We start from the raw sequence: 17,638 nt of genomic DNA on the forward strand, positions 1-17,638 counted from the left end.
TATTTGCCTCTGGCATTTATGGAGGAAGCATAAAGTTACAAACTGAGAAAGTACACTGCTTGAATAAATGTTCTGTTACATTCCACTACTGGGTGTAACTAGATCATGTCATCCAAATGCTTCCGCCGCGTTTTATGTACTTGAATCACATAAAATGAACATTTACAACTTTTCAGAATGTGGGTGCTATGATATTAGTTAGATAATGGGTGTTTATATCTGGTGGCTCCTTGTGGCACTTGAAATTTATATATTAATATTCATTACAACAAACAGCGGCCTGCCATGTAGTGTTTCACTACATGTTGAACATCACTCACTTTGTTAGTTTGATGCCTTAAAAAAGTAACACAATACATGCATTGTTTCTCAGCTATGTCTCAGTTTTACAGTTTATGTCTATAATGTTAAATTAATAGGTTATGACTGTATCTATCAGTGTGGCTGAGCATTGCAGAACACCAACTGGTGTTTGGTTGCTGTAATCTCCACACTCCACACATGCCAAGAAGTCTGTTCAAATCACAGCCAGTTCACTAGAAAAGCTGTTTATATTTTCACGCCTTAAAATCAATATCACAAGCTGAGAAGGACTGCATCTCACAGGCTGGAACAGACTTACACATAAACGTTTAAATCACCAGCTTTGTTGTGATTTGAACATTATTTCACACACCTCTCACAACCACACAGGAATACTACTGTGCAGAATTATCTACCTTTCAGCTTTCTGTCTGCTGAGTTTGTTCAGTTTTTATCGAGTGATGAATATGAGGGACATCTATGTGAAGTACCATTTGTTTAATGGGAAGAGACTAGTTGCCAAATTTAAGATGGTGAACATGATAAACATTATACCTGCTTAACATCAGCTTGGTAACATTGGCATTGTGAGAATGTTTCCATGCTAACATTAGCATTTAGTTGTATATGAAGGACTGAAAGTATTTTAGGTGTAGAAATGTAGATAGTTAAGAATGTTCATTTTGTATGCTTTAACTACATAAAAAGTAGCTGCAAACAGCCCTCATGGTCTCTGCTCAGGTGACTGCTGGGAAGTCCCTCCCACAAAATAGTTACTTTTGATTGGTATGGTGTCCTTTGACTTGTGTCCAAGCATTCAGACTGATGTCCTGGTCTTTCTCTGGTCCAGCAGCTCCACACATGAAGGCAGCAGCAACAGGCTGACACTGTGATTAAAGTAGAGAATATATTTCTCCAGCAGGTTTGCTCTCAGCCTCTTTTTCTTCTGCTCTTTTCTCTTATCATCATCTTCAACATCTGCATCATGTCCACCACAAGGATGCTGACTGTGTCTCTATTTGTTTGTGCCATGATGGTTCTGACTAGAGCTAATGGTGACAGTGAGAATCAGTCTTGATACTTTGTGAGTGTGTAGTTACTGTATTTAAGTGTATTCAATGATAGGTTTATTAAGATATTGTAAGTACTGGTAGATAAACAGAGGCACATTCAGTCCCTTTGGACTGTGAATAAACAAAATAAAACAGATTTACTATGTTGTTTGTAGATACTGTTGTTCCTTAGCACAAAATGCAGCATTACAACCTTTATATCTGTCGCACAGTTTGCCTGTTAGTCAGAAAACTATTCACTGCTTCTGTAGTTAGTGCTCTCTGCCTCTGTAGAGCAGAATTGTTCTCCTCTTCAGTTAACAAACAAAGGGTTAAACACTTTATTATTACACTGTCACGATGCCCACTTTTTTCTGTTTGTCCTCAGAAAACTTGTCTGTTAACATATCTTGTCCTGCAAATTGGACTCAGCACGACAGCCGCTGTTTCCACTTTGTTTCAACTGCTCTGAGTTAGGCTGAGTTAGGCTCAGGCTCAGGTAATCTGCACACTTAGTCAATTCTTCCTCTGAGAGTCTGTGTGTATTTCCAACATCACTGCCTCTGGCTGTCTTTTTGCCCCACTGTAGAAACACTGTCAGTCCCAGGGTGGAAACCTTGCATCAATACACGATGCTGGGGAGGTTTTGGAGATTCAGATGATTATACAAAACATTTTTTTAAATGAGATACACTTTAGAAAGCATTAAATAAAGTAACCATGGGTGGATTATGAGACAATGGGCCCCTGCACATAGAGGTGCAAAGGGCCCCTCCACCTCTCCTACATAGGAGCAAGACACAGACTTTGTGAGGGTTTTGTGTGTGTTTGTGTTTGTAGTTGTTCTGCATCTTTATGTGGTTTTGTGAATCTCTTAATGGTCATCTTGAGTCTCTCCCTGGCCATGGCCTGTTAATTTGAGTAACATTTTGCAGGTGAAGGCCAGGGGGGGCCCTAACACTTTGGGCCCTTGGGCCTGTCCCTGGTAGGTCCACTCAGTAAATAATGGTTAATAAAAAGTGTTTACTAATGTTTCATAGACCAGCTATCACAAAAAAACATATTTTGGGTTGCCAGGTTCCTCTTTAGCTCTTTAGCTCATCAGAAAGACTTCAGTGTACCAACATTATACCTGCTTACTGTCAGCATGTTAGCATTATCTTAAAATTAGCATTTAGCTCAAAGCGCCACAGCACACAACCTCACAGAGCTGCTAGCATGACTGTAGACTCTGTTTTGTGTTGAGTAACAATTGTTAACAGATGAACCTAAATGTTTCTGAATGGACAGTAGACACAGTTTTGTATTGTGCAACATAATGTGTTTATGTTGTTTTTCTTGACTGACGTTGATTGTTATGTGCTTATATAAGTTCGCCAGTGGTTAGCTTTAAGGTTAGAAGCTCTATAGGTATGTTAGTAAGAAAATGTGAAGTTGATTCATTTGTACTCACCTGTATACCTGTTATTTATTGTTATGTATCTGTTCTGCAGGAAAACACTTGGCTCTGGGGTGATGGGACACGTTTCAAGTTCAGCTACTGGTGTCTAGGAAAACCTAAGGATCCCCCAAAACAGTGCTGCTTACAGACGTCATCTACAGGTGTAATTATAATACAATACAGAGCTTAAGAGTGTGAAGATACATGACAAAAAGCGTGTTAAAATGTATCCAGTTTTTCTATAAAGTCATAAACTGGATTTTTGTCAGTTAACATCACAAGTGATGAATCATAGAGGGATAAATAATATCCTGTTCTAAATCTTATTGTGTCAGAATTCACCAACTCACCTGATAGCAATACATTTTCTAATTTCGTTTTTATTTTCGTATCGTAGAGTGAAACCTGGAGGCCTTTTGGTGTTTGATAATTCCTGTGATGGAATATTTTCTACATTGTACCTTTTTACTCTTCACCATATTAAATATTTATTACTAAATTATTTCTGCAACTGTTGATGTGTGCACCAGTTGCCATACTGTTGAGATGACAGTTGGCTGTGTCTTACCTGTTTCTGTCTGCGAGTGCGGCCTCATTAGACAGCTTCAGGTTTTGGTTTGTGTATCGCTGACTGACTTCTGTGTTTTTGGTGTTTACAGATGGGCAATGCTGGGAAGACTCTTTGTGTTACCATCTCCTCCCATCAATCTGTGCCAAAACCCTCCAGTGATTCCTGAACTGAGACAGAGACACACACTACCATCAAACAAACACTTCGTAGATGTGACAAGTGATGTTAAACAGAATCTGGAGACCCTCTAAGTGCCTTTAATTAGATGAGGTTAGTAATTATAAACGGTTACATCTTATTCTGCTGAGCCAGTAACTTTATCATTGTAAAATAAATGACTGAAGCATTGAAACAAACTGGTCTGTGAGTCTGTCAAAGCTTTTTTGCATCTTAAAGCACACGCGTAGGCTGCAGTTTTACATACTTCACAGGTCAATGAATTCAAGTTTTACATAAAAATATAGCCCACATCAGTGATACTCAACTTATGAACAGGGTGCTGGGTGGTTTCACATACTTCATAAGGCAATGTATAACTTTTACATAAAAATATACACCATTTAATCTTCATCATCCAAACGACCACAGAGACATTCCTTTTTGTAGGGGACCGAAGTGAGTCAGACATTTTCTTATGCTTAGGTACAGTGTATATTACATATTATAGTGTCACCATCTGAATAAACAGACATTTATTCAAATGCAAATATGTCAGAGTACATTTCACATGCATTTGAGACTATCAAACATATTTTCTGTTGTGGAGATGCACAACTTCTACAAATCTGAACTTTTAAAACATAACAGATCTTCCTTACTGCTTATGCAAAAGAAAGATGTATACCGAGTGCTGTAATGACTGTACTGCAATGAGGAAGGGCAGGGCAACATACAGTCGCTGGCCCATCTGTCTTCATATTGTTTCTGAGGAGCAAAGGAAAGAAAAGTGTGACATTTTCACAGCACTGCAAACAAGTGCCAAGTGTCTGACTTTTACACTGAAGATCACAGTTAATGTCCCGCCACCTCAGTCCTTTAACCACGACCACGATTTTTAGAGTAATTAAAATTCCATGAACTCATGTAATTTTTAACCAGAGGTTACAGATCAGAAAATGCTCACAAATGATAAATAACATTAGTAAATACTGGGCAACAGCATTATTATGTATACTGTGAAGATGCTGTTACCTATTCATTTGTGATCAATGTTACTGAGCATATTCATTCATATTTTTACATTGTATTTACTGGTTTAACAGGTCATTTCTGACAGCACAGGGTAGACCTACTACTCTGGACTTGGCTACGGAGGAAAAAAGGGTGTCCACTGAGTCCCCTTTTGTTTTACTTAAAGACAACTTTAACAATGGCCAGGCAGACACAGTATTTTTTGAAACATACAAGGTTGTACAAACAACCAGTATGTGGCATAATAATCTGTAGTTTAAAGACTCAAGTTTAATGTTAAAATTTGTGTTACTGCATCATGGGATCAAAAATTGAATTCCTGTCATTTTTACCTCTCCACCGTCAGTGTCTCAACATACTGTTTGTATGCTGTAACTCGCACTTTTTCAAACAGTATACCTATCCAGTGAGTGCTTTTGTAAAATAGAAATTTAAGTTTGAAATAGACACTTGTATTTTTTTTTGTTCTTCAGTAGGATAAACTGTTGAACATTTGTCCACTCAGTGTTAACATACGCCTGCATTTTGAAAAGATACACAGAGCTGGTGCCCTGGAACGTAAAAAAAAAAAGTTCCTCCATTTACATATTTTAACAAACATTTTCAAAAATAATTTGGATACTCACTTTGACATTTTAATATTCATAATATAGCATATTCTTGCAAAACTTTTTTTCACTTTCAAAATCAATTGAATGACTTTTCCCACAAACCCCCCATCATCATATACTGTGCATCAATAATTATACTCCAATTATAGAATATTTTGTACTTTAAATATAGCCTGTTTTGATGCTAATATTTTTGTACTATTTAAATAAAAGAACTAAGTGACCGCTGCTCACCCTCCTCTTGTTCCCTTTCCTCTATTTGTTCCCCCCTCTACATTTTAAACTCATATTTTGGTTATTTTTGCTGTGTAAATTAATAGTGTATTTAAATATACAACCCGCACGCTCAGTGACGCACATGACGCACAGCAGTATGGCCACACTCCCGGTTGTGCGTCATCTCCGGGCGACGGTAGAATTCAGCTTCGCGCCAATCAGTTGAAGGATTTCACTACTTTCCTTGCAACTAAACTGACCATAAACTACGACAGAGCCTGTTCATCATGGTACGTTACAAATATAAACTATTTATTCGCCCTGTCTGCGAGCTGTCTGTGCAAACAAAGTGGTAAAATAAAGCGAAAATAATCCTGTTGTGTAGCTGCTGTTGAAACGCCAGTCAAGTGCGCAGTGTTAACGTTAGCTAATTAACGTAACAGCTAAAAATAAAAAACAACTCTTCATAATATAAGTAAAACTTAACGAGTAAAAGTTCAGCGAGGAACACGTTATGATTATATTTTGCTCCGTCGTGTAGTTGACGTGCGCCTGCTGTTTTTGTTCAACAGTTAACGTTAATGATGCTCATTTCCCTGAAAAATCAATGTCAGAAAGTGAAATCTTCAAATCGTGAAGCTTCAATTTGCATCCGTACAGTTAGATCACAGTACAGCGCTGTAATATATGTGCTCAGGCCACAGCTCTGTTATTAGATGACCTTATTGTACATGCTGTCTGTGTGCACACAGGACATCAGGCGGTTCTTTGCACCGGCTGCAGCCAAGCCCGCGGTGCAGAAACCAGCTTCAAATGGAAACATCAAAACAGAAGAGAAGAAGAAGAATCATCCCTCTTCAGACGAGGAAGTGAAAAAGAACAAGAAGGAGACCGCCAAGGCAAGGAAACCATGTCGCTTTCTGCCCTCCTTCTTGCCATGATTCATCATATCTTATTTATCACGTTTTATTGTGGTTTATGTGCTTCAGGTGAAAAGCTCCAAAGCAGAGGAGAAGCGCAAGGACAGTGAGAAGAAACGTAAGAAGCGTGCAGTCATAGAGTCAGGTACGTATCATTTAGTGCTCCCACATTAATCCCCCTGCACCATGCTGCAGTTTGTGCCTCCATAAGTGTCATTATTACATTTGAGTAACAGAGCAGAGCATCTGTTTTACAGAAAAACATTTTTTCTATCTTATTAATTATCTTGTAAATAGGCAGTATTGTTTTATAATAGTCACTGTTGTTGTGAAAGTGTCTTTAAGCTAATAATCAGATCACTTCATTCATTCACTATTTGAGTCCCTGAAAAATCTGAGATGCGGGTGGGATTCAGAGCTCTTCAGAATCCTCTTCTGTCCATCGGCATAAAAAACGACTCTGCTGAGAGATAGATATTTTAAATTATTTCCTCCAGTTGTGACTCTTTATTTTTTAATCCAAACAAAATGAGATGACATTTGCCCTTGCCACAGAAAAAAATTTAAATTTGTTGTGTGAAAATATTAAATAATTAAACCGGGCTAACTTCTTTGAATTAACTTTATATTGTGCAATTGACAGAAAATGTTTTTATCCAAATAGTCTGTGAAGATCTTTGAAATACCATTTAAAACACTTGTTTTTAAACAAGATTTCCAATCTTTTTTTTCTTCAGAAAAATAGATCCTTTGCTCTGTGAAAGGTACAAACCAGGGACTTTTTAATCAGCTGCTATCGATAGTTGGACACGTTGCTTTTTATCTTCTCTCTGTCTCTTATTCATGACACATCTTGTCTTTCTGTCTGTCCAGACTCTGAGGATGAGGAGCCAAGGAGCAAATCAAAGAAATCCCCCAAGGAGAAACAGAAGACAAGCAAAATGGAGCCACCTCCCAAAAAAGACCCTGTGCAGTATGTCTCTGAAACAGGTAATGGGATTACGGTTTATCATCATGCTGCAGACGTATGGGCATGGACTGTGCAACATGACCTAATATCCACCTCATGATTTACTGTCACATTTACTTCAATGATGATTAAAGAAAAGTGATGTTTTAAAATACACCTGCACTCAAAATGTTCTCATCCTTGCAATGTCTATCTAATTAATTCTTTGTAAGTTGAGTCTGTCAGTTAATCAGTGCAGTAATAAGCACATATTAAAAACAGTAAAAGTTGACTCCTTAAATTTAAAGTATATTTCAGTTATTCAAATGAAAATAAATAGGAAGTGCAAAAGTAAAAAATAAGGGCCAAAATAAAACCATTCATGTCATGATGTTAAGAATTGAGGAGACTCAGACACATCAGTAAGAAGATGGATCCAGCTTTAAGATGAGGAATGAGGTTTTGTTAATATATGGAAGATGTATTTTGATAGGCATTTGTCTTTTTTTGGTCGTAGACTCAGACAGCGACAACTTTCAGTCCCTAAAGAAGGCCGCCAAACCTAAGCAGAATGGCACGGACAAACAGACAAAGTCTGATGGTGGGAGTGCTCGTCCAAGAGCCAAAGAGGGGCTGAAGTCTCCTTTCAAGCCCTCCTCCACACAGGGGAAAACTGCGGTGAAGTCTCCTCCTGTTCCCGTCACCCCTAAGTCAGCCCCGCCTCCTCAGCCCAAAAAAACCCCCACCTCAGTATTCGACTACTTCGGCAGTGCAACTGTTCAGCGTTCAGATAAGAAGCTCGTAGCCAGCACCAAACGGAAGGCTGTGAGTATTGATTCATTATTTCCTGTTTTCTCGTATTCTCTTCAAACCTTCTCATGGTTTTCATGTACTGATTTTTAATCCAAACTGTCAAAATTATAGCTTTCTGAGTATTTTTAATCTGTCATCCGAAAAAAAATTGTTACGCACAGAAACCTTGCACACTGATTCTGATGCGTCTTATCGTTCCATTTGTTGTAAAAATGTGCAATATGTGACAAAATTAGAGGACACATTTCCTCCTTTGCCTCTCTCTGCTGGAGTTACCTATCTGGCTGTCACCACTCTCTCCCTGTCTGTAACGCCTCCCTGAGGGTACAAGTTCAAATTCACTGTGCAGCGGGTGAGAAGGGTTGCTAATAATGCTGTTTGCCTTACTTGGGTCTGTCCCATAGTGCTGCTGCTGCTCTGGCTTAATGTGGGTCTCATGCCACTCATTTATAATGTGTTCATTTGAACTAGGAAATCAGGATTTCAGAGTTCCCAGTCAGAATTTTCAAGTGGAATGCCCCCTGAAGTTGTACTTCTATCTCTGAAACGTGAAGGAGCCTCACAAAACCAGACCTCAAAGCCCTGCTTCAGTGCTTATGTGCGCAAAATATACCGTTAGTGATTTTTATCCACTGGTACCAGCTGAAAGAGGTATTGTTGTGGTTTCCGACTAGCTGTACTGGAATGCGGTCAACTTGGATGGGATGTCATTCCCACCTCTGACTCCGGACCTCTGTGGTAAAATGAACCACGACATAACCTCCAACAGGTCTGCAGCTTTTGAACACACAAAGCAAAGCAAAACAAACCAAGCAGATGGGCCGTCACAACCCTTTACTGAGAAAAAACCCCACTTCAACATTTCATTACAGTATCAATAAAGAATCATTTACACCAAACTGACATTGTAAAAACTCTCCTCCTCCTCAGCCGACTCAAGACACAGATGATCAGATCAGCGAAGAAATCGCCAGACAGCTGCAGATGGAGGAGGACATGGAGGTAGGCTGAGCAACACGACAGCTGCATCTTTTTTTGTAGAACTTTTAACACTTCATAGATAAACTTATTAATTGGACAAGATAATTAGTAGAATAATTGTTTTTTTATACATGCCTCCCAAGGCTGTACATGGTTTTGAAAGTTTACAAGTTATTATAAATCTCAGAGAATCACTGACATTCTAAATTATGATATTATGTTTGTTAATAGAGTTTAAAAAGTCCCAAAAGTAACTTAGAAAATGTGACAAAATTTGCTGCTCTGTTAAAACCTCTTTGTGCTAATGTTATTCATAGTTAAACATGACTGTTGTTTTCTTTTTTTTTTTTTGTTGTTGTATTTTTTGTTTTGTTTTTTCATCATTTTGCTTTCTCGCTCTGACTCCACTTCACTTAGCTGGAAAAGCAGATCCATGAGGACGAGGAGTTTGCTAGAACTCTGGCCATGCTGGACGAAGAGCCTCAAGCGAAGAAGGTGATTTTTAGGGGAAAAAAAGAAAGAAAAGAAACAACACACATTCACTTTTGATATCAGTGCTTGTTAAATATAGTGTCTGTCTGCGTGTCCTCATCCAGGCTCGAAAAGGCTCTAATGAAAAACCAGCCGCTACCACATTTCCCAAAAAGAGTAGTACAGTCTCTGCCAGCACGAGCAGCCCGTCAAAGACCAGCCAGAGGGGCAGCAAGTCGGAGGATGTGATTAGTCCATCTCCAAGGAAGATCCCCGCCCCTGTCAAAGCCAGCTCCAAACTGGCCATGATGAAGAAAAAAGAAGAAGAGACAGATGAAGAGCCAAAGAGCAGAACACCAATTTCGCCAACAAAAAAAAAAATCTCTCCCAAAAAGGAGCCGATTGCTTCGTCAAGCTCAGACAAGAAGTTCACTCCCAAAGTAGGAATCACACCCATCACAGTTAAAACTTCTCCCAAGAAACCAGAGGTGAGCAAAGTCGTTAGTTATCTTTGGTTAGATATGCGTTGTCATGATGGACATTATCTATCAGTCATTTTGTTTGTCCCCGAAAGAGCAGTGAAAGACAAATGCGTAATTAATCACATAAAGACATCATATATGTACACAGTAAAAACTTTGTGGAAAAACATTAAGTACACAAGCTAAAACAATTTTAAAACTTTTAAAAAAATAAATTCTACAATTTTAACTTTAAAAACAAACTAAATGTCCTCTCTGTCTCTCTCTAATCAGAGCACAAGTACGAGCCCTGACAACGCAGAGAAGAGGAAGATCAACGCTTCAGCTTTTAGGAACTTCCTCAACAGAGATGGACCACGAGCTCTGGGCTCCAAGGAAATCCCACAGGTAAAACACACATAAGCCTTCAGAGTGACCACCATCTACCCCACAACTTCCTTTGACTTGTTCTTAATCACCAGCTGTATGTTGTGTGTGTCATTTCCAGGGTGAAGAGAACTGTTTGGAGGGCTGTGTGTTTGTGCTGACGGGGGTCTTGGAGTCCATGGAGAGGGACGATGCCAAATCCCTTATCGAGCGCTACGGAGGCAAAGTGACGGGCAACATCAGCAAGAAGACCACATACCTGGTGCAGGGCAGAGACAGCGGAGTCTCGAAGCTCGAGAAGGTGACCGACCTGACCCAGACTGACAAGAAGAATTCTTAAAGAAAACGTGTGATTGCTGACTTGCGTAGTTTTTGGATTAAGTTATAATCATATGAAAAGTAATAAACCTTGATGATGTACCTGTCCGCTAAATAATATAGCATGTTTGTACAACTGTCTTTATACACAGGCGGAGAGTCTCGGTACCAAGATCCTGGATGAGGATGGTCTGTTGGAGCTGATCAGAACAAAACCAGGAAAGAAGTCCAAGTATGAGATTGCTGCGGAGGCAGAGGTCAGCTCTGACATTTTTTTACTTAAATCATACTGTTCACAAAGCACTCCATCAGAGGTGAAATCATTTGAACCCAAAAGATGGCATGCGGTGTGCGCTGCTGCATCCCAGAAGTTGAACTCTGTATATCTCAGGGCGCCCTGAAAAATAGGTGCTCTGGCATTTGAGCGTCTTGTTGTTTGTCTTCAATGAAAACATTGAATTTGCAACATGTGTACGTCCCCCAAGGATGAATTTTATTATGGTGTGCTGTAACTACTCTGGGTTGATTTCTTTTTTTAGAGCAAAACCTCAAAGACCAGGACTCCTCCCAGCAAGGCATCAAAGAGCACCCCCCAGTCCCAGAAGATCTCTCCCTCCAAGGGTAATTCCAGGTCTCCACACACCCCGAGCCCGTCAAAGACTGGCCTGGGACAAGGCCACAGTGCCCGGAACAGAGATGGCCGCACCCCACCTGGGAGAGGCTCAGGTCACACAGCCCGGAGGGAGCTTGGCCTTTCCTCCTCAGCTTCTTCATCATTAGCCCCAGGAACATCATCATCCCCATCACCAACAGGAGAGGACGCCAGTCTGCTGTGGGTGGACAAGTACCGCCCCCGCTCTCTGAAGACTGTGATTGGCCAGCAGGGAGACCAGAGCTGTGCCAATAAGCTGCTCCGCTGGCTGCAGAACTGGCACAAACACCACAGTGGGGGCTCTTCCAAGCCACCAGGTAGAAGACGGTTTATCTCTTATGTTCTGAAGTGTAGTGATAAAAACTAGATACGAAAGCTTATTTAGTTTCAGTTTCAGTGAATTTTAGCTCTGAAAACTGAACCTGTGTTTGAAGACCATGTGCTTTGTGCTGTTTGTTGCTGTACAGTAGCGAGGTTTGGTAAGTTCGGAGGAAAAGACGATGGGTCAGGATACAAAGCTGCTTTGCTCTCTGGACCTCCGGGTGTGGGGAAGACCACCACAGCTGCCCTGGTCTGTGAGGTCAGTGTGAAAACTCACATACAAGTTTTTGGGTGATTGTCTTTGTATATTTTATGTATTCACACCAGATAGTGTGTTATTTTGAAGTATTGCTGCACCCATAACTCCCAGTTGTAACCAAAAATGCCTTATACTTGAACATTTTGCTTTGATGTCAGTCTGTTTTTGACTCAACCTCTCCGGTGTGTTTGTGTGTCGGCCTGCAGGAGCTGGGCTTCAGCTATGTGGAGATGAACGCCAGCTGCACTCGCAGCAAAAACAGTCTGAAGGAAGTCGTTGCAGAGTCACTTAACAACACTAGCATCGAGAACTTCTACAAAGGTGATCCCTCTTTTCATTTTTGTTTCTCCATGTGTCATTCCTGCACCAACAGGTTTTAGTATGTACTGATTGATAAGGTACCTTAATAGCACGTGTATATTTACTTTTTTCTCAATGTATAGATATTTTATTGTGCTTGTGAATTGAAAGTCGGTGAATACTGTGGTATGTGTAACTGCTGGTGTATGTTTTGTAGGCACGTCTCAGAAGGTCACCAGTAAACATGTTCTGATCATGGATGAGATTGATGGCATGGCTGGCAACGAGGACCGTGGAGGAATCCAGGTAAAAGCAGCGTGATTTCACAATAGCCCCTTTTTGTTTGTTGGCACCAGCAGTTCATCGGCTTTCCTTTGCTTCATGACCAATCTTTCTCCAAAATTTTGCACCTTTTTTTCGATAGGCCGCTCCCATTTCCACCCCCACCCTTTTAGCCAATTGGCATGAACGCACACACACACACATATGCACACTTGACCGCCATGCCAAATATAAGCCTTCTAGGGCAAACACTGTGGATGCCAAAGAGTGAGGACCAGATTCTCACAGAGAAATGGGGATGTTTAAGGAAAAGGTTCTGAGGTTTGCTGATAGATGATGAAATTGATACTGTTTTGGCTGTTAGAAGTGGCTTTACTGAAATAATGGATGTCAAACCAACGTATTTAATTGAAGGTAACTGCTTCTAGCAACTGTTACCACAGCGGACTTAGAATAACGACTGGTGAACGGACACATGACCTTTTCTTGACACTGACATGACTTTTTCCCTCCTGCAGGAAATGATCAGCTTGATCAAAAATTCAAAGATTCCCATTATCTGCATGTGCAACGATCGTAACCACATGAAGATCAGGTCACTGGCCAACTACTGCTTTGATCTGCGCTTCCAGAGGCCGCGAGTGGAACAGATCAAGGTACACACACAAACACAAATCCTGTTCCACATCTGACAATTTAGGTTAAAATAAAACACAAAAACCTTCAGGATACAAGACACACAACGATGCTCCATGAATCCAACTTGTACATGTAAATGTGGATTTTTAGGGATGCTCATGAATGGAGACAGTTGAGACTTTGATATATGCAAACCATTCCACACAGCAGCAGTAGACGGGAACTGATGTCTGTTACCCCATTTTAATCTGAAATATTAGTGAGCTCCTAAATATAAATGTTTACTTTTCCATCTCCTTCACTCCAATTTTTTTTTCCTTTTCATTTTTCAGGGAGCCATGATGTCCCTCGCTTTCAAAGAGGGAATCAAGATCCCACCCCCAGCTCTCAACGAAATAATCCTAGCCTCCAATCAGGATGTCCGTCAGGTAAAGAAGATGAAGTACAATGATTTCACACTGAGATTATGTCTTCACTCAACACCCTCTGTCCCCCCTCTCATCACACTGGCTGTTTTTTCTCCAGGTTATCCACAACCTGAGCATGTGGTCGGCCAAAGACAAAGTGATGACGTACGACCAGTGCAAGTCTGACGCAGCCAGCGCCCGCAAGGACATGAAAATGGGGCCGTTTGATGTTTGCAGAAAGGTGTTTGCGGCTGGGGAGGAGACTGCCCATATGAGCCTCATTGACAAGTCTGACCTCTTCTTCCATGACTACTCGTTAGCGCCGCTCTTTGTCCAAGAGAACTACCTGCATGTTCGGCCAAAGGCTGCCGGGTGAGAGAGGCTTCCTGTGTCCAGTCTCTGTGCTGAGCTAAGCTAATTCTCCCTTGGCTCGACTCACATTAATGCGCAAACATAAGAGTCGGATTAATCTCAGTTGTCGACAAGAAAATAAAAATCCTAAAATGTCAAACTGTCCCTTTAATAATTCTGTATTTTCACGTGTCATCCTCACAGTGGTGACCTGAAGTCCCACCTCATGCTGCTGAGCAAGACAGCTGACTCCATCTGTGACGGAGATCTGGTGGACAGACGGATCCGCTCTGGGCAGAACTGGTCACTGCTGCCTACCCAGGTAACTCACACACTCACAATCAGATTCACAAACACTTGGTCACCCTACAAACTTGAAATAAAAGTGGATTTGTATGTTAGGGGGGCCTGCAGTAGACACAAAGTGGTAACATGATCTGGCCTGGCTACAGCAGACATGAAATATGTACAGATGCTTGCAGTCTGTCGAGCAGCCTTTTGGTTGTCTTGATGCTTTTCCCTTTTAGCATGGCTGACCAGAGCCACTTCCCCCATGTTGCTAGCATCACATGCAGAGCTTTGTTCCAGCGTGGCTGTGGTCTGTCTCTCTCGAGCCATGCATTATATTTGTTGTTCGAAAACCATACATTATTAAACACACACTTAAAAGGCATTTGCAGATAAGCAAATAGCTGCATATGCCAATGTGTATTACGTCGTACTAATGATGTTTTAAAAGTCACCACAGCACAGCACTAAATACAAGGAACATATATTGTATAGACATATTTTTTTAACCAATAGCCGAAGCAGTGATATTCCAAATGTTTCCAAAACATTTTGTTAATTCCAAACCAGACCCAGAGAACTGTTTTCTTTTGGCATGCTGTACAGCGGCAAACTAAGTGTCTTCTGGTGGTCAGTGTATTTTTCACAACATGTAAAAATCATTTGACCAGGTTGATGAACCAAAGACCTCAGATGTGGACTCATTTCTGCTGTAAAAAGTTCTCTAAACACAACGTTATCTTAATACTTGTGTTCACCGGTCTAATTACTGCCTGTGTTATCCCTCTGTAACGTTTAATTTATCAGAGGCATTTACTTGTTTGAAATTGACTTTGTTTTTCTTTTGTAACACTGACTGTAATTATACATTAATTACAGTAAACACACACTCTTGCCTTATCACAAGCTAATTACAGCACTAACCCAATACATGCTCATTTGTCAGTGCACCAGAGATTCATCATTGTGCTGCTCTGTGTGCATGTGTGTGTGCTCATAGGCCATCTATGCCAGCGTGTTACCAGGCGAGCTCATGAGAGGCTACATGAGTCAGTTCCCCACCTTCCCCAGCTGGCTCGGCAAGAACTCCTCCACCAATAAACATTCCCGCATCGTCCAGGAGCTAGCCTCACACATGGGTTTAAAGTGAGTGACCTTATTCAGTGTCTTTGAACTATTTACGCATCCTCGAACACAGGGTGACATTCAAATATTTGAATGTTGTATTTGTTCGGCTCCTGCAGGACAATGAGCAGCAGACAGGCAGTGAACCTGGACTACCTGTACTACCTGCGGCAGGCGCTGCTGAGCCCACTTCAAAGGCACGGAGCAGAGGGTGCTGGTGAAGCCGTGCAGCTGCTGGACAACTACCAGCTCATCAAGGAGGACGTGGACAGCATCATGGAGATCAGTGTTTGGGGTGGACAGCCAGACCCGTACTCCAAACTGGATGGCAAGGTCAGCATGAGCAAGAAGCGGCATAGTTTGGTATGGAGACAGTGTTTGGAATTGACATAAGGAATTATAGCGCACTTAGTTCAGGCCATTGTGACTGGCTGACAGCACTTACAGCACCTCTTAGTATTATTTGCTGTATTTACTCACTTAAACCTATAACTGTTCAATCCAGTGCTCAGTACACACCTTAAAGGGATAGTGCACCCAAAAATGAAAATTCAGCCATTATCTACTCACCCATATGCCAAGGGAGGCTCAGGTGAAGTTGCGTCCTCACATCACTTGCAAAGGGGAGAGGGGGTAGCAGCACAACTGCACCTAATGCAGGCTGGGCGCCCCAGATTAAAACGTCCAAAAAACACATAATTGAAACCACATAATATCTCCATACTGCTCGCCCGTAGTGATCCAAGTGTCCTGAAGCCCCGGCATAAAAAGTTGTTTGGAAAAACGTCATTTAAACTCTGTTTTTAGCCTTTCCATGGTTGATTATTATACAGTGAATTCTGACACTTCTGTTGTCTGTCTCTTCGCAGGTGAAGGCAGCGTTTACAAGGGCCTACAACAAAGAAGTTCACTTGACGCCGTACTCTCTGCAAGCAGTGAAGAAGGGCCGCCGTGGTGGTGGTGGTGGCGGCGAGGGAGAGTTGGGGTTGGAAGGAGAGGACATAAACAACGAAGAGCAGGAGTCTGAGGATGAGGGTCTCAAAACAGACGCCATGATCAAAGTAAGAGCATCAACAATGACATGTACAAACACATTTGAGCCCATGAACACTTAATGCCAAAGGCTGTCTTCATATATTTGTGTTTTTTTCTTGTTTTAATGTCGTCTGTATCTTGTTCCTTCCTGCAGCAGAAGAAGGCCAAAGCCACCAAGGAGTCAAAGAAGAAGGAGAAGGAGGATTCTGGGAAAGACAAAGGCAAGGGGAAAGGCAAAGGCAAGGCCAAGAAATGACCAATGATCAGAGGAGAAAAACTGTCCTGGTCTGCCTCCCTCCGCCCCCCCAGACTGTAATATTCTTTCTCTGCACTTGCAACAATCCTTAAATGAGCATCACAAAGTAGTGAAACTGGTCTTAACCTGTGCAGGTAACTCACCTGTCCCTCATCAGACATTTGACTCTAACCACACTAAGAGATGTCCGTACGTTTTTTTTTAACATCCTGTCACGTTTCCATCAGTGTCTCCATATTGAACAAATGATGAATATTTTCTGCTTGTTCTAACCATTATCATGTGTGTACATCTCAATAGTAACGTGTCTCATCAGGAGTGTAGTGCATTTCTTCAGTTATCAGTTTGTGGTCCAGGTGTCGAGGCTGTAAATAATGCGACTCCGATATATAAGACTGTTACTTTTTGCTATGACGACAATGTAGAGATGCTTTAGCTGTACGGTTAGCACTGATGCTCCTGTAAATTGCAATTTTGTAAAAATTTTGATTAGGATAAATAGAAAAAAGTTATACTCATGAGTGCGGTTGATTTCTTGAATTTTTTTCAATGAGGTGTGTGTGTGGGGGGGGGGGGGGGGGGGATGATCGAAGCCAACAACAGCTAATGGATTAAGATATCAAGGCTCAGTACTTTCTCTCACCAAAGTCACTCTTAAGTCAGTACTGCTCCACAAGACTGAAAATATTAAATAAGACTTAAAATTTTGAGCTTTAAACTTCATCCTTGACTTTGCAAAATTGTAGTTGACACAACAGTCTCACCCCAAGTGCCATTTAGTAGCTTTCAGTCTTACATAATCTTCATCAGCAGATGGTGTTACCCAGTTGTCATGAAAATGTTCTTTCAATTGTAAAAGTTTTAAACCAACATAGACAAAAGGACCTTAGAGTTCTCTGAAGAAAACATTTTAACATCAACATTCCTGTGACAACTGGGCAAACTGAATCTGAGGAAGATTTTGTGATGTGATGGAAGCTCCAGATGTTTCATCAGAACCTAAAATGTTTATAAATAATGCTCTCAAACTACACAGCC

General features: G+C 41.1%; 1 protein-coding gene across 1 annotated transcript; it reads left to right on the forward strand.

The window, feature by feature from the left end:
- Nucleotides 1–5,540: 5,540 nt before the first annotated feature.
- rfc1 (replication factor C (activator 1) 1) lies at nucleotides 5,541–17,118 on the forward strand. The gene is made up of 23 exons (XM_033625235.2): nucleotides 5,541–5,675; nucleotides 6,138–6,284; nucleotides 6,375–6,450; nucleotides 7,179–7,295; nucleotides 7,772–8,079; nucleotides 8,998–9,069; nucleotides 9,466–9,543; nucleotides 9,645–10,007; nucleotides 10,275–10,388; nucleotides 10,489–10,668; nucleotides 10,838–10,942; nucleotides 11,225–11,654; nucleotides 11,805–11,917; nucleotides 12,124–12,238; nucleotides 12,435–12,523; nucleotides 13,018–13,155; nucleotides 13,471–13,566; nucleotides 13,664–13,917; nucleotides 14,101–14,218; nucleotides 15,185–15,330; nucleotides 15,429–15,642; nucleotides 16,179–16,370; nucleotides 16,499–17,118. The coding sequence occupies exons 1-23, from the start codon at nucleotides 5,673–5,675 to the stop codon at nucleotides 16,598–16,600; spliced, it is 3,570 nt and encodes a 1,189-aa protein (XP_033481126.2). The 5' UTR covers nucleotides 5,541–5,672; the 3' UTR covers nucleotides 16,601–17,118.
- The last annotated feature ends 520 nt before the right edge of the window (nucleotides 17,119–17,638 follow it).

This window comes from Epinephelus lanceolatus, chromosome 3, assembly GCF_041903045.1.
Source record: "Epinephelus lanceolatus isolate andai-2023 chromosome 3, ASM4190304v1, whole genome shotgun sequence".
In the NCBI taxonomy this organism is placed as follows: Eukaryota; Metazoa; Chordata; class Actinopteri; order Perciformes; family Serranidae; genus Epinephelus; species Epinephelus lanceolatus.

Excerpts from the sequence above, each read along its gene's own strand:
- rfc1 (XM_033625235.2), top strand. Across the intron at positions 10,389-10,488 it reads GCTCCAAGGAAATCCCACAG|GGTGAAGAGAACTGTTTGGA; the intron begins GTAAAACACACA and ends TGTCATTTCCAG. Across the intron at positions 16,371-16,498 it reads AAACAGACGCCATGATCAAA|CAGAAGAAGGCCAAAGCCAC; the intron begins GTAAGAGCATCA and ends TCCTTCCTGCAG.